This window comes from Phyllobates terribilis, unplaced genomic scaffold, assembly GCF_046119375.1.
Source record: "Phyllobates terribilis strain yellow unplaced genomic scaffold, ASM4611937v1 Scaffold_11__3_contigs__length_659146591, whole genome shotgun sequence".
Taxonomy (NCBI): domain Eukaryota; kingdom Metazoa; phylum Chordata; class Amphibia; order Anura; family Dendrobatidae; genus Phyllobates; species Phyllobates terribilis.
Genome location: NW_027362771.1, coordinates 611,782,894 through 611,805,839, shown reverse-complemented (window position 1 = coordinate 611,805,839; position 22,946 = coordinate 611,782,894). Strand labels below are relative to the sequence as shown.

The 22,946-nt window shown below is 43.3% G+C and overlaps 1 protein-coding gene across 2 annotated transcripts in view; it reads left to right on the top strand.

Moving 5' to 3' along the window:
- Window positions 1-1,566: 1,566 nt before the first annotated feature.
- The window catches only part of LOC141167109 (lysozyme C-1-like), a 28,202-nt gene continuing 6,822 nt past the window's right edge, over window positions 1,567-22,946 (top strand). For both annotated transcript variants that reach the window (XM_073654464.1, XM_073654465.1), the window contains exons 1-4: window positions 1,567-1,647; window positions 4,845-5,019; window positions 17,397-17,555; window positions 19,164-19,242. In XM_073654464.1, coding sequence (XP_073510565.1) covers window positions 4,881-5,019; window positions 17,397-17,555; window positions 19,164-19,242 — 377 coding nt within the window. In that variant the 5' untranslated portion in view covers window positions 1,567-1,647; window positions 4,845-4,880. The remainder of the gene's footprint in view (window positions 1,648-4,844; window positions 5,020-17,396; window positions 17,556-19,163; window positions 19,243-22,946) is intronic.

Genomic DNA, 22,946 nt, shown 5'->3' with positions numbered 1-22,946 from the left:
AACTCGGCTCACCTCAAGCACGTCACTGACAGCGTTGGAAAATTCTCCTGCTCTCAGCGCTTCAGTGTGAGAATTCTCCCACGCTGTCAGTGACGTACATGAGGTGAGCTGAGTTCATTGGACATGAGCTCACCTCATGCACGTCACTGACAGCGTGGGAAAATTCCCCTGCACTCAGCGCTTCAGCGTGAGAATTCTCCCACGCTGTCAGTGACGTACATGAGGTGAGCTGAGTTCATTGGACATGAGCTCACCTCATGCACGTCACTGACAGCGTGGGAAAATTCTCACGCTGAAGCGCTGAGTGCAGGAGAATTTTCCCACGCTGTCAGTGACGTGCATGAGGTGAGCTAAGTTCATTGGACATGACCTCGGCTCATCTGGATGCCGTCACAGCCTGACACTGAGGAGCGCAAGCAAGCCTGCGCTTCTCAGTGTCTGCGGGATGACAGGCTGGATGGCAGCTTTCTGCTGCGATCCAGCCTGTCATCTCGATGTAGCAGAGCTGGAGCTGTCCTGGGAACCATCGAAAGGTAAGGATGATGTTGCTTTATTATTTTTCTTTTATTGCAGGAGATCGTTGGCTTCAGCTGGAATGGGCGTGATGGTAAGTATGGTTTAATTTAGAACAATAAAGGATTGTGTGTTTATTTCAATTAAAGGACTTTATTCTGGGTGTTGTGGGTTTTTTTTTAATACTTTACTAGAAATTCATGGCGGTCATGTCTAATATTGGCATGACCCTATGAATTTCGGGCTTAGGGCCAGCAGATAATGCCAAGCTGGCCCTAACCCCTTTATTACCCAGTGAGCCACCGCACGAGGGCCCTGGATGAGTTGGGTACAGCGCCAGAAGATGGCGCTTCTATGAACGCGCCATTTTCCGGGGTGGCTGAAGACTGCAATTTGCAGCGGTTGGTGGGGCCCAGAAAGCTTGGGCCTCCCTGCACTGCGGATTCCAGCCCCAGTTGCCTAGCTGTACCTGGCTGGACACAAAATAGGGCGAAGCCCCACGTATTTTTTTTCTAATAATTTCATGAAATTCATGAAATAATTAAGAAAAAAAGGGTTTCCCTAAATTGTTGTGTCCAACCAGGTACAAATAGACAGCTGGTGGTTGGGGGCAGCCCGTTCCTGCCTGCTGTACCTGGCTGGACACAAAAATAGTGCGAAGCCCCACGTCAATTTTTTTAAAATTATTTCAGGAAATTCATGAAATAATTAAAAAAAAATTGAAGTGGGGCTTCGCACTCTATTTTGTGTCCAGCCAGGTACAGCAGGCCGGAACGGGCTGCCCCCAACCACTTTTACTGCAGTAACAATTATGTTACTGACCTGCATAGCCTGTATGTTCTGAATGTTATCACTAATTGTAATCCTGCAAAAGTGTAAGGCAAAAATTAGGCATGCAGCAAAAGGCTTATCGGATCCGACATAGCAATGCTTTTAGAGAATATGTAACAGTTACCTGTTTTCCAGTTACCTGTTTTCCAGTAACCTGTTTTACTACTTGTGTGCTAATACTTGGCAAGTGCGGGTGAGTAAATATTGTCATTTTATGCAACCACATAGATGACGTCACCTTCTACATACATAAAAGCAAAGCTTCCTCTGTTATAGACTCACTCAAGAAAATCCTATTGGACAGTAAGTATAAGACTATATTTTTTCGAACATGTTTTTGTATTAGAATATTTTAGAGTGATTTACAGACACCAATAATTCCTCATTATTCTCTCACTCTGAGTTACAGGCTTTATTGAAATCCAAAGCTGCATTAATAATTCAGTAAGCTTCAGAGCTGAAATTTCCTAACATTATTAGGCTATGTTCACATGTCCAGTAATCATCCATTAAAATGGATCCAGCTGTAATCCATTGAATAATAAAACACAACATTTTTGTCCATAAATAAAATAGACAGAGTTAAAAATCAGGTAAAAAAAAAACCCAAAACTTATTTTATTCTGCCATAGATGCAAAATCTCGACCTGTCATAGGTCTTGTTCAAGCATCTCGACCTGCCATAGGTCTTTTTCAAGGTATGCTAAGACCTAAGGCATGGCGAAACATCGCATCTATGCCAGAATACAAGTTTTGTTTTTGTTTTTTCAAATGATTTTGAACGCTCTCTATTTGATGTATTTTACCAAGTGGGCTCGTTGGGACTTCTCTGATGATGCGTCCACACTTGGACTTAAATGCCCTATATGTGGTCCATATTGGAGTGCTGAGAGTAATTTTCTACTTATACAACATTTTTGTCCATCTAAAAAGAAAGTGATTTCAACTGGATCCGCTTTTTTTAACTTGAAATCTCTGGAAAACAGGTCAGTCAATTAGCCACATGTATTCTTTCATTTAAAACTGATTCAGTAAGCATAAAACAAATCCTTTTCAAATGAAGAGAAACGGATGGCTATTGGATCCTTTTTCCGTAGATTTCTAATGTTAAAAAAATGGATCTAGATGAAATCAGTTTTTTATTTTTTGACGGAAAAAATGAACACAGCCTTAGCTGATCGGTATAGTTTACTCTAGTCATTTGCATTTGAGCATTGCCATTATTGCATCAGGTAATATACAGCTGTAGTGCAGCAAAGCACTTGTGGTTAAATGGCTCTAAAACGGATTGATGTGGAGTGACACATGTAATCCCTCTACCTCTGTATTACAGAGCAGTTGAAATCATTTTCTCCCTTCTAAGATACATTATGGCATGTTTTAGAACATGTCATTATTATTTTTTTTTCCCATGCATTAAATCTGTGCATGCCGGACAACAGTCTGCTCATGACTGCAAACACAAACTTTTCAACTTTATCCAATATCAACTTTATCCAACATTCTACACAATAATGAGCTAATGCAAATAAAAATATTGTTTTAAATCCTTCACCCAGGGGCATTTTCCATTTTTGCGTTTTCGTTTTTTGCTCCCCTTCTTCCCAGAGCCATAACTTTTTAATTTTTCCATCAATATGCACATGTGAGGGCTTGTTTTTTGCGGGACATGTTGTACTTTTGAACGACATCATTGGTTTTACCATATGTACTGGAAAATGGAAAACAAAATCCAAGTGCAGTGAAATTGCTAAAAAAGTGCAATTCCACAGTTGTTATTTTTTTTTATTTTTTTTACGATGTTCAATAAATGCTAAAACTGACCTGCTATTTTGATTTGTCAGGTCATTACAAGTTCGTAGATACCAAACATGTATAGGTTCTTTTTTATTTAAGTGGTGAAAAAAATTCAAAATTTGTTAAAAAAAATTTGCCATTTTCCGAGACCCGTAGCGACTCCATTTTTCGGGACCTGGGGCCAGGTGAGGGCTTATTTTTTGCATGCCGAGCTAACGCTTTTTTTTATACCATTTTGGGGTAGATACAATGTTTTTATCACCCGTTATTGCATTTTATTTTTAATGTTGCAGCGACCAAAAAAACGTAGTTCTGGAGTTTTGATTTTTTTTCTAGTAACGGCGTTTACCGATCAGATTAATTATTTTTATATATTGATAAAGCGGGCGATTCTGAACGCGGTGATACCAAATATGTATATATTTGATTTTTTTTATTGTTTTATTTTGAATGGAGCAAAAAGGGAGGTGATTTGAACTTTATATTTTTTTAATTTTTAAAATATTTTTAAAAACATTTTTTTTTTACTTTTTACTTGCTTCAATAGTCTCCACGGCAGACTAGAAGCTGCGATCATCAGATCGCTTGTGTGTAGCAGAAAGGCTCACTGACTATGAGCGCTGACCTCTGGCCGGCACTCATAGCATCCTGGCAATGACAATGACAGGGGTTTCCTACAGACCCCAGGTTATCATGCCAACCCATCGGTGACCGGTGGTCATGTAACACGGGCACCAATGGCCGGACTTATGACGTCCTTCTACCGCAGCCATGTTAAATTCCGCTGTCAGAGATTGACAGTGGCATTTAACATGTTAACCGCCACGTGTTGATCACGATTCCACCCACGGCTGAAAGGGGCAGGTGACAGCTGATCAGATCAGCTGTCATGTGCCCGGAAAGGTGCGGACTCATTGCCAGAGCTCGCACTGAATGGAGAGACCCGACATGTGCCATACATGTATGGCACATGTCGGAAAGAGGTTAATGATATATGGGATCCAATTGTGAGATCCATAGTTATCATAGAATCCTGCTGCTAAGAATTCCTTCTTTAAGTGCTCCTTTCCTTAAAGAGGTTGCGCACTTCTTTTTACACTGATGGCCTATCCTTAGGATAGGTCACCAATGTTTGATCAGTCGGGACTCCGATGCAGGCAACCCCGCCAATCAGCTGTTCTCGGTGTCGGTGATTTGAATAGGAGGCAGATGTGCAGTAACCTGCCTCAGCCACTATAAGAAGATGGAGCAGTTCCCCCACCGACACCAAGAACAACTGATTGGCTGGAGTTGCAGTGTGTCGGAAAAGGTAGTGGACAACCTCTTTAATCTAAACCAATTTTCAGCATAAGATATGGTGGCACCGGGCTCAGTCTTCCATTCTGAAGCTTTAGTTCAGGAGGGGTAATTTAGTAGATGCAGGGGTTTCAGTCATATCCAAACCATGGAGCCTACGAGGGCCAAAAAAGGTCCCTATATAAGACGACTTGTACTACTAAAGACCCATGATAGTCTGGGTCCATGTTGTAGAATTTTCACTGGGATCTATAAGTTTCATGTTACACCATTGCTCCTAGCAAAATGCGAAAAAGCTGAAAAGCCAGGATTCTGTTCCGAATCTAGAATCGCAGAAACCTGCTAGTGCGACAATAATTAGTGTATAAAAAATTCAATCATTTTTTTTCCTCTTTAATATTTTACAGAAATCATCTGGATCCTTGATAACTTGCTGAGAAAATATGAAGGTCTTTCTTTGCCTCGGTTTCCTTCTGTGCTTTTATCTCGGCTCAGAAGCAAAAGTCCTTTCCCGGTGTGAGTTGAAGAAAATCTTAAAGAAAGCTGGACTGGATGGATATCGTGGCTACAGTGCTGCAAACTGTATGTATAAAATAACGGGAACAGGGTAATACAATATGACTTATTATCTATGAGTTAAACAAATTAACATTTTTTAGAGACATTTGAAGTCTAGTGTTGGTTCTGTAAGCTACAACCTCTGCAAGCAGCTGTAACAATCTGCAGATGCAATGGCAGTACCTGACCGTCTGTGCAGGGACATATCTATAGTGGTGCGTATGAAGCAGTTGCACGCAGGCCATGGTACCTGTAGGGTTCCAATGACACATTAATAAACTGACACCAAGGCAAGAAAACACCAACAGGAGCAAATCATCCAGTCAGTCTCCTACAGAAACCCAACATTATCATTTTGGCATTCATCTGTGACAAGGGAGGACAAACAGTGCCGCAACCTGACTGAAAAGCACACTTACCAACATTGCTGTTGACAAAAGAGAACATTTAAGTCTGACCATCACCCATTCTCACCATAACTATTGCTCTGCTGCATCCGCTTGCTTGGATTGGTTTTACAGAAGCCATGATCCTGTTTCAGCTCAGGGAATCACCCAAATTGCTAGAATTATGAAAAATCTAGACGGTTGGCAACTATGGTAGACCTTTCAGCAGATACTTTAAATGTGTATGTCATGTACTAGAGTTTAGCAAAATGAGTTAAAGGTCCCTGGTCCACCGTCCATGTCAGTAATTCATGATGGCAGCCAGGCTAGAGCACTGTGAACTTCCAACCGCCTGTCAGGTCATGATTAGTGTTGAGCCACCCCCGTAGTGTTCGAGTTCGGTTCGGTTCGTCGAACACCCGTGTGTTCGCCGAACTGTTCGTCGAACTGTTCGTTGAACACCTTCGAACACCGTTAAAACCAATGGCAGGCAAACAAAAACACATAGAAACACATAGAAAACACCTTCAAAGGTGTCCAAAAGCTGACAAACTGCTCAGAAGACATAACTAACACATGGAAAAGTGACAAGTACATATAGTCATGCGAAAATAAAAGAGGTGGAGGAGTAAAAGGAGGGGGAGACACAGATATAGGCATGTCATGCCCTTCTAAAATCCAAAAAGTGAGAAGCCGACACGGCCAGTCCGCTCCTGCCCGTGCCACCTCCGTGTCGCCGGGTTTGTGCCAGAGCCGCGGTGAACCCTGATGGCCAGCCCCCCTCTCCCAATACTGGTGCCTGTCCGCTGGTGGGTCGAGCGAGCCCCCCTGTGGTGGAGGCAGCTCTAAGCTTTTTAATTTAAATTGTCTCTCTAATTTGAATGAATACACTTTAAATCCATTTACAAGGATCTATTGGAGGGCAAGTCTCATGCCAGCAGCCGCGTAATTCCAGCTCCAGTAGCGTCCACTAAAGCTGCTGCAGTTAAAAAGCTTTTATAAGGATCGAGCTCGGCTGTCCACCGCAAGGCATCCTACTGCCAGTGCCAGCCCCTATGCCTTGGGGTGCCTCCTGATGCTCTTCACTGAGTATCCCGTGGTCCCGAAGCATTTCCTTTGAAAAAATGAAGTGTCCAAACTACAGGTGTTGTAGCTTGCTTAACAGCCGGGATAATCCGCTGACTAGCAGACCCTGCTACTAGGCACAAAGTATTTCCTGGGCTAGATGAAGTTAAAAATTTGTAATTAGATACTCTCGTTGGATGCTGAGAAAGCATTCCATAGAGTCTCCTGGCACGCCATATATGATTCTCTTAAAAAGCTTGGGGAAGGGGTCCCTTTTATAGCCAAAATCACGGCCCTGTATCGCAATATGTCACCTAGGCTGAAGATAAATGGAACTGTAGCATCCTGAGGGCTCGGTTGCTACAGAGGTATTGCACCTCACCCAGAGGTGTGATATCTCACTCTCAGGTAAGGATGTAGTGTGGATCAGGACCCGACACCTGCATGCATTACACCACAATGCCGTGGGGCAGGGCGACCAATATGCCCCTGAGATGGGCACGACAGTCCCTGTCCCTGGCTGGAGTGGGGGGAGGGAACACTGAGGAAGGGGAACCCTGTAGTGCAGGAGCAGGGAGGAAGAAGTTCCTGGGTGCATTGAGAAGGGAGTATAAAAGGTGGGCACCATCTTAGTTCAGTGCAGAGAAGTCTGAGCAGAAGTGGCAGGGAGCAGGGGCTCTGCATGAGCTCTGTTCCGGAGGCGGGCCTAGTAACAGAGGCCCAGGCCTGGAAGAGGGAGAAGGAAGGAAGAGGAGCGGAGAAGGCTCCAGGAACGAGGAACGAAGGGATCTCAGTGGTGCGGACGGGTGAGTCGCCACCGCACGCCAGAATCCACCTGCGTGGAGGGGTCAGGCCAAAGGGGGAGACCGGTCCCCGAAACTAGTGGAGGCAGGAAATGACCCTCAGCTAGAAACAGGAGGCTGTGACATTTTATGTGGCGCAGCCCCTCGCTACACCCGCTAGGAAGGCACCACATAGGGTGAGGGAAACTGGCGCCAAGTTTACCAAGAGGAGGCCCGAGGCAGCCGGACAGAAGGGTTGGTAAGAAAGGCCAGACAAAGGACACACAAAGGGGGTCCTGTGAAGCGCTCCAAAGTTATCTGGGAGTTGTCTGAGCCCCTCACCTGGTGAGCACAGTACGACGTGGGCAGCCGTTACCTGCAGACGTGGTCTGGATAATAAGAACTGTGAGTAAAGGCCCTGGACTGCATCACTGACTCCGTGTCATTACTGCTGCTGCCCTGCACCATCACCCCCATCCTCCGCATACACTGCCCTGAGGCTATACTCCTCCCGTGGGGAGTTATGCTACGCTCTGCTGCACCCACAACAACAGCCTCAGCGGTCTGCCCTGGAGCGGCGGTTCACTCTGACCGCAATCCACGGGTGGCGTAGTCGGACATTTAAACATCAAAACCACATAAATAGTTCCGCCACTGGTTTGACCGCCCTGAGCCACGGAACCGGGTTGCCGCCACGGAGACTACAACCACCAGCATCCACCAAAAAGGGTCCGGCTCCAGGTGTCCCAAGGCCCAGGGGGCGCGTCAGAACATTTTCATCACCTTTCACAATCACCAATGGGACAAGGCAGGGATGTTCTCTGTCCCCTCTCTTATACATCCTAGTGACGGAGCACCTGCTCTCATCAATTCGCCATAACCCCAATATTAGGTGGATTGAGGTGGGAGGCACCGAGTACAAGTGCTCTCTATTTGCTGATGATGTCCTAGTATATATCACTCAATCACATATATCCATCCATGCTGTTATGGCTGAAATAGATCACTTTGTTACATGGTCAATTTTAAAATCAATGCAGCGAAGTCTGAGGCCCTCGATGTCTCCCTCCCCAAATCCATATAGGATTCCATCCAGTCCAACTTTCCCTTTGCCTGGCCCTCACAGGGTATCAAATACTTAGGAATTCCTATTCATAGAGACCTCTCCCATCTATGTTATCTTAATTTTGGGCCCTTTATTGAACAACTCCATACAGACCACGGTTGGCAAGTTAGAACTGTAAGATTCACTACGTGAACCACTGGTGTTTTGTGGAAAAGCACATGTACACTGTGTTCCAAATTATTATGCAAAAAGTGTTTAGGAGTGATAAGGGAAGAATTTGTTTGTTTGTCAGTTAAACTCATTGATGGTGATGTGTGTCAGGGCTCTTTATATCACTGTAAGCAATTGCAGACACCAGTGCTAATTAGTTTTGTCAGGTGTGTCCAATGAAAGGCAAGACTACTTAAGAAGGCTCTCTCACATTATTCAGCAGCCTACATTTTCTGCCAAAATGGGAAAGAAAAAGGATGTGTCGGCTGCTGAGAAGCAACAAATTGTGGAGTGTTTAGGTCAAGGCATGACTACAATCAACATTGTGCGATGATCAGGATGAAGTGTCTTGGCAATCAAGAAGTATGTAGCTGATTCACAGTACACACGTGTGCGTGCTGATAAGGGCAAAATGAGGACTCTTTCCTACAGGCAATTACGTCAGGTTGAAAGAGCAGCGGCAAAAAAGCCTTGTCATAGCAGCAGACAAATTTTTGAAGCTGCTTGTGCCTCCAACGTCCCCCGAACAACAAGATGCAGGGTCCTTCAGAGGTTTGCAGCTATGCATACGCCATCCTGTCGACCTCCTCTATCCACTTCACACAAGCAGAAACGGCTCCAGTGGGCCAAACATTACATGAAGACTGATTTCAAAACTGTTTTGTTCACGGATGAGTGCCGTGCAGCGCTCGATGGTCCAGATGGATGGAGTGGAGGATGGCTGGTTGATGGACACCCCACGCAAACACTGCTACAGCGCCAACAAGGAGGAGGTGGAGTAATGTTTTCGGCTGGAATCATGGGGAGAGAGATTGTCGGCCCCTTTAGGATCCCTGAAGGCGCTAAAGATGAACTCCATAATGTATGTGGATTTTCTCAAACAGCACTTCCTGCCATGGTTCAAGAAGAAGAACCGTGCATTTCACAGCAAGATCATTTTTCTGCATGATAATGCACCATCTCATGCTGCACATAAAACATCTGCATCTCTGGCTGATATGGGCATAAAAGGGGACAAACTTATGGTGTGACCCCCATGCTCCCCTGACCTCTACCCCATTCAGAACCTTTGGAGCATCATTAAAAGGAGTGTCTATGATGGCGGGAGGCAGTTCACATCTAAGCAACAGCTCTGGGAGGGTATTCTGTCCTCATGCAAAACAATTGAAGCAGAAACCATCCAAAACCTGACAAATTCAATGGACGAGAGAGTTCAGAAGCTCCTTTCGAACAAGGGGTCCTATGTGAAAATGTAACATCACCTAGAATAAAGTTTTGAGTTGAAAACTGTTTGATTTCAGTTTCTAACAACCTGCTAATGCTTATAATTGACCATTTTTTTGGTCTTTATTAAAATGAAAAGGTTGATCGAAAAGTTTGGGGGATCTAAGAGTGTGGCAACCCAGTAGTCATGATTACTTCGAATTCTGACAATATGAGGGTCATGCTGCAGGTAGTGCAGCAAGAAGGCACTTATGTGTCTTGCGCATCTCGGAGCCCCAAAATTATTTTCCGGGCTAGATGCAGCTAAAAATTATTTTTAATTTTAAATCTGGTGGAGCTTATTATAGATGGCCTAATAGGATCAGTGCTGCACACTGCTACAAAGCCCAAATTATTTTCCAGTCAAGATACAGATAAACATGATTAGTAATTTGAAAGCTTAAAACGGTTGGTAGGGTGATTTTAAACAATCATCAAGCTTTTACTCTCCCCAGGATGACACAGGGGTAGAAAAGTCGTTTCGGATCCATGATTTGTTCATCTTTATGAACGTGAGTCTGTCTACATTATCAGTGGAGAGCCGCGTGCGCTTATCTGTCAGCACACCACCAGCAGCGCTGAACACACGTTCAGACAGAATGCTGGCTGCGGGGCATGACAAGATCTCCAAGGCGTAAGTGGCTAGCTCCGGCCATTTATCCAGATTGGAAGCCCAAAAAGAGCAAGGGTCCAGTGACACAGTCGTGGCTTCAATGTTTACTTGGAGATACTCCTGTACCACCGTCTCTAGGCGTTGACTATGTGTCACACTTCTTGTCTCCTGTGGCCTTGCAAAGGATGGGCTAAAAAAGTGGTGAAATGATTCCGCAAAATTGATGTTACCACCAGATACTGTGGTTCTGTTACGGTTTGAGTGCTGAACACTTGACGGTCCCACGGTTGGCAAGTTGGAACTGTGAGATTCACTACGTGCACCACTGGTATTTTGTGGAAAAGCACATGTAAGATTCTGCAACAGTCTCTGCTGATACTCCTGCATGCGTGCATCCCTTTCTATGGCAGGAATAATTTTTGCAAATTTACTTTTGTACCGGGGATCTAACAGTGTGGCAACCCAGTAGTCAGGATTATTTCTAATTCTCACAATTCGAGGGTCATGTTGCAGGTAGTGCAGCAAGAAGGCACTCATGTGTGTTGCGCATCCAGGAGCACCAAGTCCCTGTTGTGTTGGTGGCGAGGTAACAATCATGCTTCCTTCCTCTGTCCTCTCCCCCCAACCTCGCACAACAGAAATGTGATCAAGGTCTCCCTCATCTGATGAGTCTTCCATCAGTTCGTCCTCCACTTCTTCCTGGGCTCCTGCACCTTCCTCACTAGTTTGGCTGCTACCATGCGCCCTGGTAAAACCATCTCCCCCACCCTCACATGCCTGCCGCCTTGGTGCTGCCGACCGTCTGGACCTTGCAGATGTTAGCCCTTCCGCATACAACTCCTCCTCCTCTACTTCCTCCACCTCCTCTTGTGCCACCACCTGACTCCGAATTCTGTTTAACATGTGCTCCAGCATGTAAATCACCGGAATAGTCATGCTGATAATGGCATCGTCAGCACTAAACATCTTCGTCGCCATTTCAAAACTGTGCAGAAGGGTGCATAGGTCCCTGATCTGAGACCACTCCTCCAGCGTGATTTGCCCCACCTCTGAATCTCGTTGGCCCAGGCTATACGTCAGAACGTATTGCACCAGGGCTTGTCGGTGCTGCCACAGTCGCTGCAACATGTGCAGAGTTGAATTCCACTGGGTAGGCACATCGCATTTTAGCCGGTGAAGTGGCAGGCCCAACGACTTCTGTAGAGATGTAAGTCGCTGAGCTGCGGGATGCGAACGGCGGAAGTGAGCACACAGCGATCGTGCCCTCTGCAGAAGACCATCTAGTCTGGGATAGTGGGCTAAAAATTGCTGGACAACCAGGTTCAACACGTGAGCCATACAAGGCACGTGTGTGACATTGCCCCGGCGAAGGGCCGCACCCAGGTTTGCAGCATTGTCGCACACGGCCTTCCCTGGTTTCAGGTCCAGTGGAGACAACCATTCATGAAATTGGTTCTCCAGAGCTGACCACAACTCCTCAGCTGTGTGACTCACATTTCCCAGACATTTCAATGTAAAAACCACCTGATGACGTTGAGCCCTACTGTGAGCATAGTAAGGAGGTGTGCAGGATCCCTTCTGCGCAGTTAGAAAGCTTGTGGCATGACCAGACAGGCTTTGGGTGCAGGTGGAAGACCGAGAGGAGGTTTGAGGAGGCAGAAGCAGTGGAGGAACTTTGACATAAAGAGGATTGACGCACAACTCGTGGGGACGGCAAGACTTGGACAGCAGCCCCTTGTCCTGCTGTCACCATAGTTACCCAGTGCCCAGTCAGCGACATGTAACGCCCCTGTCCATGCCTACTCGTCCAAGTGTCTGTGGTGAAATGCACCCTGTCACACACAGAGTTTCTCAAAGAAGCGGTGATGTTGTGTGCGACATGCTGGTGGAGCGCAGGCACACCTTTCTTTGAGAAGTAGTGCCGACTGGGCATCTGGTACTGGGGCACTGCGACGGACATAAGGTCTCGAAAATCCTCTGTGTCCACCAGGCGGAAAGGCAGCATTTCTGTAGCCAAGAGCTTGCAGATGGTGAAATTCAACCTCTTAGCTTTCTCATGGCTAGGAGGAAATGGTCTTTTACTTGTCCACATCTGAGGGACCAAGGGCTGGCTATTGTGCTTAGACGGGGTTGATAAGGGTGTCCCCGGCAAACTGCCAGTCTGTGAGGAAGATGCAGGCGGACATGTTAGGTTGCCTTGATAGAAAGGTGGTGCTATCGATGTCGGACAGCGCTCAACACCAGCTGGTGTTACCACCTCCAAAGAAAATGATGACCTGCCAATCACGCTGTCTGTTGCAGGTAAAGAGGTGGCAGGTCTGCGCCCCAAAACAGGTGTGACTGCTGTCCCCCCAGTCACAGAGGATGAAGAGGCCGCGGATGCACAAGATATGGCAGACGGTGGTTGGCCCGGCCGGCTAGGCCGCATTGTAGCACACTGAGCTTCCCACTGCAACTTATGCTTCATGTCCATGTGCCGGTTCATGCATGAAGTACTCAAACTATGTATTTTTTGGCCTCTACTTAGCTTTTGCTGACAAATGTTACAGATAACACGAGTTGGGTCATCTTTATCGATCTGAAAAAATGCCCAGGCTATGCAAGGCTTAGCACCCATGCAACCTGAAGAGCCACCACGACTTGTGGTGAGAGGCAGAGTTGTGTTTGAGGATGCAGTTGTTGACGTGCTTCCAGTACTACGTCTCTGTCCAGGAAGGCGCAACCTGACCTCGTCGTCACTAGCATCTTCCTCCACCTCCTCTGCTGACCTCATCTCTTGGCTGACTGTGGGTTGACAGTAAGTAGGATCTCAAACCTCATCATCATCACCCTGTGTGTTATCACACCCGTCGTCCTCAGAGCCAACCTGTTCCTGCCCTGACAAAAAACTAAAGTTGTCGCTCCAATCAGGTATTTGAGTCTTATCATCGTCTTCCTCATTGTCTCCACCAACAGGAGTTACAGTTTGGGAATGAGGGTCTACATTATGGTCAGAACCTTCTGCGTCTGGTCCTGGATCCGACTCATAAAGATTCTGGGCATCAGTGCAGATCATTTCCTCGTCTGGATTCACAGAAGCGCTGGAGTCGACCTCTGATTCCCAGGCTATAGTATGAGTAAACAGCTCTGCAGACTCAACCATCTGTTCTACCTCATACTCAGACGGGCAGCTGGAGATTTGGGAGCTGTGAGGAAGCAAGTGCGATTTGGGTGACACCTTTGAGGACTGGAGTATTTGTGATGTTGAAGTTGATGTGGAGGAGAGCAAACTTAAAGGAGCACTTGATATCCGTTGAAGCACCTGCTGTTTTGTGCCTCATCTAGAATTTGTAGCGATTGGCGTGGCCGTAAGAAAGGGATCTTATCAGATTGTCCGCTAAAAGAAGTAGACATTTTAGTTTGGCTGGAAGATGGTCTTTCTTCTGCAGATGTTACTGTTGCTTTAACACCTACCCCACGGACACAACCTTTTTTCTCCTTCCCAACACGCCTATTCCCCTTTCCACCAGCAGCAGGCCTTTTTCCACTCATTTTGGTGGTTAACTAATTCACAACTCTGGAGTTGTTTGCACAAAAAAACAATGGATGGTAACCGAGCAGAGCTGAGTGGCCAAACTGTGGTATTAGGCCAAAACTATTGGCTGGGTTAGATGCAGAAAAAAATATATTCAGTTTGCAACCTGATGGAGGTCAGTATAGATGGACTAATAGAGAAAGTCCGACACACTGCTACAAGGCCAAATATTTTTTCAGAGGTAGATGCAGAAAAAAATTATATTCAGTTTGCAACCTGATGGAGGTCAGTATAGATGGACTAATACAACAAGTCCCACACACAGCTAGAAGCCCAAATATTTTTTCAGAGGTACTGTAGATGCAGATACAAATTATTTTTCATTTGCAACCTGATGGAGGTCAGTATAGATGGACTAATACAACAAGTCCCACACACAGCTAGAAGCCCAAATATTTTTTCAGAGGTAGATGCAGAAAAAAATATATTCAGTTTGCAACCTGATGGAGGTCAGTATAGATGGACTAATACAACAAGTCCCACACACAGCTAGAAGCCCAAATATTTTTTCAGAGGTACTGTAGATGCAGATACAAATTATTTTTAATTTGCAACCTGATGGAGGTCAGTATAGATGGACTAATACAACAAGTCCCACACACAGCTAGAAGCCCAAATATTTTTTCAGAGGTACTGTAGATGCAGATACAAATTATTTTTAATTTGCAACCTGACGGAGGTCAGTATAGATGGACTAATACAACAAGTCCCACACACAGCTAGAAGCCCAAATATTTTTTCAGAGGTACTGTAGATGCAGATACAAATTATTTTTAATTTGCAACCTGATGGAGGTCAGTATAGATGGACTAATAGAGAAAGTCCGACACACTGCTAGAAGGCCAAATATTTTTTCAGAGCTAGATGCAGAAAAAAATTATATTCAGTTTGCAACCTGATGGAGGTCAGTATAGATGGATTAATAGAACAAGACCCACACACAGCTAGAAGCCCAAATATTTTTTCAGAGGTAGATGCAGAAAAAAATATATTCAGTTTGCAACCTGATGGAGGTCAGTATAGATGGACTAATACAACAAGTCCCACACACAGCTAGAAGCCCAAATATTTTTTCAGAGGTACTGTAGATGCAGATAAAAATTAGTTTTAATTTGCAACCTGATGGAGGTCAGTATAGATGGACTAATAGAATAATGCTATGCCCAAAAGATTTTACTTCACTAGGTGCAGTAAAAAAATTGGTATTCTATACACAGGTGGTATATCTTGCAGCACAGATAGGCTACTCCACTGACTAACACACTCTGCAATAGGCCAAAAAGGATTAGCTTTGCTAGATTCAGCCAAATGCTGTGAAAAAAACTTGCACAGCACTGGCACAGACCTGCCTGGCAAAAACTGATAGGAACTGATGTAACCTAGTCCTGAAAAGGACTCCAATTACAATTAGTCTTTACTCCCACAACCTATCTATTTAAGAGCACAGACCTCCCTGATAAAAGTCGTAGGAAATGCTGTAACCTAGTCCTTAAAAGGACTGCAATCACAACTATTCCCTACTCCCAAGCTATCTGTAGATTTGTGCGAAAATTGGCTTGAAATTAACAAGGTATAGCGCACACAGCAACAGCGGTGCCGTCTAACATGCAGCTGCAGCAGTGAGAAAATGGTGGCGACGGGGAAAATGGCTTGGTCTTATAGGGCAAGGACATGTGACATACACTGCCAATGACACATGCCCTTGCTTGTGTGAAAAAAAGCACTTCGCTCCGTGTGTGCGCTGCTGATAGGCTGACAGATTGCACCTCCCCACTGCAAATGCGGGAAAGAGAAAAAAAAATGGAGATCTTCATTGTTCCTGCAGAGATCCATCCCCTGCCCCTCCCCCCACCCCGCTGTACACTCAAACTGCGTATTAACATTAATTTTCATCATTACTGAGAAAAAATCCAGTTATGATTTTGGTGCATGAACAGTTATCGAACATAACCTCGAACAGCCGAATTTTTATCAAATTGTTCGTGTTCGCCGAACGGCTCGAACACCGCCCAAAACAGCTCGAATTTAAGATTGGCGAACAGTTCGAGTAGAACAACGCTCATCTCTAGTCATGATGCTAATGTGACATAGCGGAGGTCATGCTAATTTGAAGTTGCGCCCAGGATGCCGGCAAGTTGTAGGAAGTTCACAGCTCTTGGGTCAAGCTGCTATGGAGCATTGGTGCATGGGTTAACTTGGGGAAAAAAAAGTGCAATAGGTTCTTATTTGATAAAAGAGGAGGTGTAAAAGAAGGGGAAATTATTCACCTAGTACAGTTGTGTACCACACAACAAGAAAGAAGACCGGATAACTAAGATCTGTGGGTAAAAAAACTATGAAGGGACAGAAGCATTCATAATCTGTGGTTCCTCTGCACTGCTGAAGGAGAGCCAAAGTAAAATTCCAGGAAACACAAAGAAACTTGATGCAGTTTTATTATCAACGCGTTTCAAAGTCATCATCAGGATATAACCACATTGGACTTTGGCTGCATCCTGATGAAGAAGTTGTATGACTTCGAAATGAATTGGTGTTGATTCTATGGAACAAGCGAAGGACACAACGTTTAATACAAAAAAGCAGCAGTTTACTCCTTTTTTTCACCTCTTTGAGCATTTACTAATGGGTTGTCCAAAACCAGTAGAAGGATGCACTCATTTAGGAACGTATGCCTGAACTGTTTCTAGCTGGGTCAACCCAACTATTTACATATGCAACTTAAAGGGATTTTCCACTACTATTTTATATATCGTAGCTCTTCAAAACAATAACTTTTGTAATATACTTGTATTAGATATATAGCTTCTATGAGGGCATCTCAGCAGGGATCATATGGTGCTGGATAGTTATTTGAGATTCTTCTTCCTCCTCTGAGACTTTCCTTTTCCAGCACAGGAATCCAAAATGAAAGGAAGTTGTCACTGTGCTCCTGGTGGTGGGTGTAGACGTTTTGGATTGAATGACAGTTTGCCTGAGCATGCTTCCTGAAGAGTGAGGAGGGAACGAGGAGTTTGGGTGGAGAATGGGGAGGCGTTGTAAGTGCTGGCTCATCGGCCACTGCAATGCATGATGGAACTTGTAGTCTTAGAACACAGTTTGCCTGGGAACAGGAAGTGATCAATGTAAAAATCAGAGTTGCAGCTGGCAGACACTAAGTGATGCTATCTGCATGATAAAGGTATATATTACTATAATAAGAGTATGGATGTATTTACAGGCACATAAAAGAAAGATTAATGAATAAAAAATGAAGTGAGTTAGGGTAGTGGATAACTTCTTTAAGGACCTGCAGAACGTTGTGTGATTGGAAGATCCCCCTGAGGGTAGATTTCAATAAAATTCTTACTTATCATATTTGTCAAATAAAATGTGCAACTTACAGAATTATAAGAGATTGGGCTGTCGGGATGAGTATGCTGCAATATCCTATTTCACTTCCCAGGGATGTGCCTTGCCTACCATGTGAGTAACTATAACACAACCGCTGTAAACAACAATGGTCCAAGCCGGGACTATGGAATATTTCAGATCAACAGCCAATTGTGGTGCAATGATGGAAAAACTTTAGGAGCTGTAAACGCTTGTCAAATCAATTGCCAGAGTAAGTATAGCCACGTACAGGACTGATGGAACGAAAATCCTTTGGTCTGTCAGATTTCTCCACACCATGAATATCTAATTATTTATGCTTTTTTCAAGCTACTACAATTTTGAACCAGATGTACTGTATACCAACAGGACACTCTCTTGGGATACATCTGGTTAATAGAAATTTGTTAGCATGGTAGATGTACACATCAGGGTTATTGGCAGATCTATGTCTAACTTAGATGGTATGTCTTCAAAAAGATACCTTTTAGCCTTTACTTTTATTTTTGTGATGTGAGCAATAAATTGCACAGGGATTTTAGGGCGCAGAGTGAACAACATTAAGACTTACCAAGGAAGAAAAAAATAAAAATAAATTATATCAAGGCCAAAGCTTTCTGCGCCCTTAAAGGAGTATTTCAAATGTTGACGTATCTCATGTCTGACCAATGAGGGTCTGGCAACCACTTTTCTGATATCATTCTCAAATGTAAGAATGTAAGTAGGTGGACACCTTTCTAGAGTTTGGTGAACCCATATCTTTTAGAAATATATTGACTAGTAGAGATAAGCGACTATTTTTAAATTCAAAATAAACAGATTTGCAGAATCATCCCAAGAAATTCAATTCAAAATGTACTCGAATACCTCCAATTGCTGTGAAAAACACGTGTGACACTCTTCTTTTTCCTCACATACTAATCTTCTTCAGTACTGTAAAGTTTCTTCAGCATATTTTGGCTTTCTCTCTTTATCCCTATAGTTAAGCTTTAAAAGGGTTGTCCGGTCCAAATCGATAAGTCTGCAGTCACTCTGTGTGACTGCAAACTTGTTAAAACCCCAAGCGCATGCACTATGTGCTGCGGGGTATCGCAAATTTTCGATCCGGGACTGGAGGGTATGCATGAGTTGTACATACTCCTAGCCAGAGCCTGACTAGAGGGCGTGGCCTTGCTCCATAATCTTGTACTGAGCGAGGTTGTGCCCACTGGATGGCCACACCCACTGAACAGCCACGTCACTAGACGGGGTGCTGTCTAATTGTATACACGTCTATGAAGTGATACCGTGCCTACTGGACGGGCTCTGGCCTAGAGTATGTATAACACATGTGTACCCTCCGGTCCCGGATCAGAAACCACTGACTCCCTGCAGAACACAGTGAGTGCGCTAGGGGGATTCATGAGTCTGCAGTCACATAGAGTGACTGAATACTTATCGATTTGGACCGAATAACCCTTTTAAACTGTGATATTGTCCAACAATCCAAATTCACCTTAAAATGGCTGCTGCATTCTCTGATTTTGCTTTTATACAGGCTATGATAGTTTCTCCTGATGCACCATGTAGTGTGATAGCTGCAAGGCATTAAGGGGAAACCTCCTAGCCTTGCCCAAGATTATGTGACCTTTTTCTGGCCATTTTTCAGTTTTTTGCTAAAGAATGGTAAATTGTTCACTTTTGCTGGGAAAAGCTCAATCCTAAAATTTTGACACAAATTCAATTTGCATCTTATCAATTCACACATCTCTATTGCTTAACAGACAAATTACCCTGATAGCCCAATTTCCACATGATTAAATTAACAGTTTTCATGGTAATTTACATATATATATTTTAGGTCTCCTGAATGATGACATTAATGATGACATCGAGTGTTCTAAACGAGTTGTCAGAGACCCCAATGGCATCTCCGCTTGGTAAGACATTCACATATATTCTAAGAGATATTCTCTGTACAGTTAAAGGGATTCTCTGCATCTTTAGAAGGGACCAGAATTGCTATAAAACAATTCAATGAAATGAGTGTTCAAAAAATAACTTAAGATCAGAAAAAAATATGTATGCTTCATTGTGAATAGTACAAATTTTGGTGACAGAATTGGTGTTTTTCACAGTCATTTTTGCAGCAGAATTGCTGTTTTGCACACTATCGAAAAAGAATAACATCACAATGAAAAATTTAAAAAATAAATCCTGAAATAAATTAAGTCAAATGCGATCAGTTTCGAAAAGGACTCTAGATCTCACCCCCTGAAAACTTGAATGTCAGAGACTTTTGCCTTCCTGGTTCACTATGGATACATCCTGTCATTCTTTCATTACAGGTCGCACATGCTCAGTAGACACTTGCTACTTTGCAGTGACACAGCGCATGTGTGAGTGCACCGTCCTCATGGAAAAGGGCAGACATGGGCACAGTGCTCCCGCTCCTGTCAAAGGAAGAGCAACTCTGCCAACTGTGCTGCTAGGCTGTGTGATAGACAAAGCAGAACAAGAGCAGGAGTATCAGCCACTAAACCATCCATGTTTTATCTCATTAAAATTGGGAATATTTTTGTCCATATTTGCTATAATGGATCCTATCTATAAATACAATGCAAATATAAGCAAGCCTTTATCTGTTCTGTCTAAAAAGAGAAACAGTTTGTGATGCCCACAGCAGCCAATCAGAATTCAGCTTTCATTTTATAAACAGCTCTGGTAAAATGAAAGCTGCACTGTGATTGGTTGCTATGGAAACAAAGACGAGTTTTGGAGAAAGAACAGGACTTACAGTGGCATGTAAAAGTTTGTGCACCCCTGGTCAAAATTACTGTTGTTGTGAACAGTTAAGACAGTTGAAGATGAAATGATCTCTAAAAGGCCTAAAGTTAAAGATGACACATTTCCTTTGTATTTTAGGCAAAAAAAAATATATTGTCATTTTTAACATTTTAAAAATTTCAAAAGGAAAATGGACCAATGCAAAAGTTTGGGCACTCTGCATGGTCAGTACCTAGTAGCGCCCCCTTTTGAAAGTATCACAGCTTGTAAACGCTTTTTGTAGCCAGACAAGAGTCTTTCAATTCATGTTTGATGGATTTTACTCCATTATTCTTTGGATAATGCTTCCAGTTCTGTAAAATTCTTGGGTCATCTTGCATGCACTGCTATTTTGAGGTGAAGCCACAGATTTTCAATGATATTCAGATCAAGCGACTGTGAGGGCCATTGTAAAACCTTCAGCTTGCGCCTTTTGAGGTCGTCTATTGTGGATTTTGACATGGGTATATGATCATTATCCATTTGTAGAAGCCATCCTCTTTTCAACTTCAGCTTTTTTACAGATGGTGTTATGTTTGCTTCAAGAATTTGTTGATATTTAATGGAATCCATTCTTCCCACAACCCATGAAAAGTTCCCCGTGCAACACAATCCCAAAGCATTATTGATCCACCACCATGCTTAATCGTTGGCGAGATGTTCTTTTTCTGAAATTCTGTGCTCTTTTTTCTCCACATATACCTCTGATCATAGTTGCCAAAGAGTTCTATTTTAAAGTCATTGGTCCATGGGACTTGTTTCCAAAATGCATAAGGCTTGTTTAGATGTTCTTTTGCATACTTCTGATGCTGAATTTTATGGCGACGCTGCAGGAGAGGTTTTCTTCTGATGATTCTTCCATGAAGGCCATATTTGTGCAGGTGTCTCTGAACAGTAGAGCAGTGTACCACAACTCCAAAGTCTGCTAAATCTTTCTGAAGGTTTTTTGCAGTCAAGCAGGGATTCTGATTTGCCTCTCTAGCAATCCTACAAGCAACTTTCACTGAAATTTTGCTTGGTCTTCCAGACCTTATTTTGAACTCCACTGTTCGTGTTAACTGTCATTTCTTTATTACATTTCAAAGTGAGGAAATGGCAACTTGAAAACTTTGCTACCTTCTTATAGCCTTCTCCTGCTTTATGGGCCTCCACCATTTTCCTTTTCAGAGAGCTAGGCAGCTGCTTAGAACAACCCATGGCCCCTTATTTTTGGCACAAGATTAGAGGAGGCTGGGATTTTATAAAGCTGAGAAATCTGCATCACCTGGCCTTTCCTAACAAGCCATAACCATAACAGGCAAATTAAGGTCTGAAACCTTGATCAAGGTTATATGAGCACACAAATTTACAAGGGTACTCAAACTTTGGTATCTCCCAATTTTCCTTTTTATAATTTTTAAAATGTAATAAATGACAATACATATATTTCCTTTTTTTTTCTAAAATGCAATGGAAATGAGTCATCTTTAACTTTAAGCCTTTTAGAGATCATTTCATCTTCAACTTGCTTAGCTGTTCATAATAACAGTAATTTTGACCAGGGGTGTCCAAAGTTTTACATACCACTGTATAGGAGTAAAATATCTGAAACACATATGGAATTTTGGCATGGAGGATTACAAACCTTAATATAAGGCAAAGGGGACCTGCAAAATTTACCGTATTTTTCAGGATAATAAGATGCACCTTACCATAAGATGCACTCCATTATTAGATGGCAGAAAATAATGAAAAACATTTTTCCTACTAATTAAAACTTACCTTTTGTAGTAAATTGAAGGGATCATCATCATTCATTTTAATGAACTAAGGTAGAATATGGAGGCTATAGATCTATTGTTAGTGCTTCTCTGCAGCATGTGTATCACACACAGCTCTGCTACATAAACATTTATCAACACACACACAAAGCTCAGCTACATACACATTTATAGATACACATCTCTGCAACATGCACAATTATAGATACACATACTGTGGTGGCCAAAAGTATTGGCACCCCTGCAATGCTGTCAGATAATACTCAGTTTCTTCCTGAAAATGATTGCAATCACAAATTCTTTGGTATTATTATCTTCATTTAATTTGTCTTCAATGAAAAAACACAAAAAGAATTTTCCAGAAGCCAAATTGGATATAATTCCACACCAAACCTAAAAAAGGGGGTGGACAAAAGTATTGGCACTGTTTGAAAAATCATGTGATGCTTCTCTAATTCATGTAATTAACAGCACCTGTAACTTACCTGTGGCACCTAACAGGTGTTGGCAATAACTAAATCACACTTGCAGCCAGTTAACATAGATTAAAGTTGATTCTACCTCTGTCCTGTGTCCTTGTGTATACCACATTGAGCATGGAGAAAAGAAAGAAGACCAAAGAACTGTCTGAGGACTTAAGAAACCAAATTGTGAAGCATGAGCAATCTCAAGGCTATAAGTCCATCTCCAAAGACCTGAATGTTCGTGTGTCTTTCGTGCGCAGTGTCATCAGTAAGCTTAAAGCCCATAGCACTGTGGCTAATCTCCCTAGATGTGGACGGAAAAGAAAAATTGATGAGAGATTTCAACGCAAGATTGTGCGGATGGTGGATAAAGAACCTCGACAAATATCCAAACAAGTTCAAGCTGCCCTGCAGTCCGAGGGTTCAGCAGTGTCAACCCGCACTATCCGTCGGCGTCTGAATTAAAAGGTACAGTATGGTAGGATACCCAGGAAGACCCCACTTCTTACAACATAGAGTGTACAGGAAAAAAAAAGAGGCATTCAAAGAAAAGAACACGGTCCCTACAGTCAAACATGGCGGAGATTCCCTGAT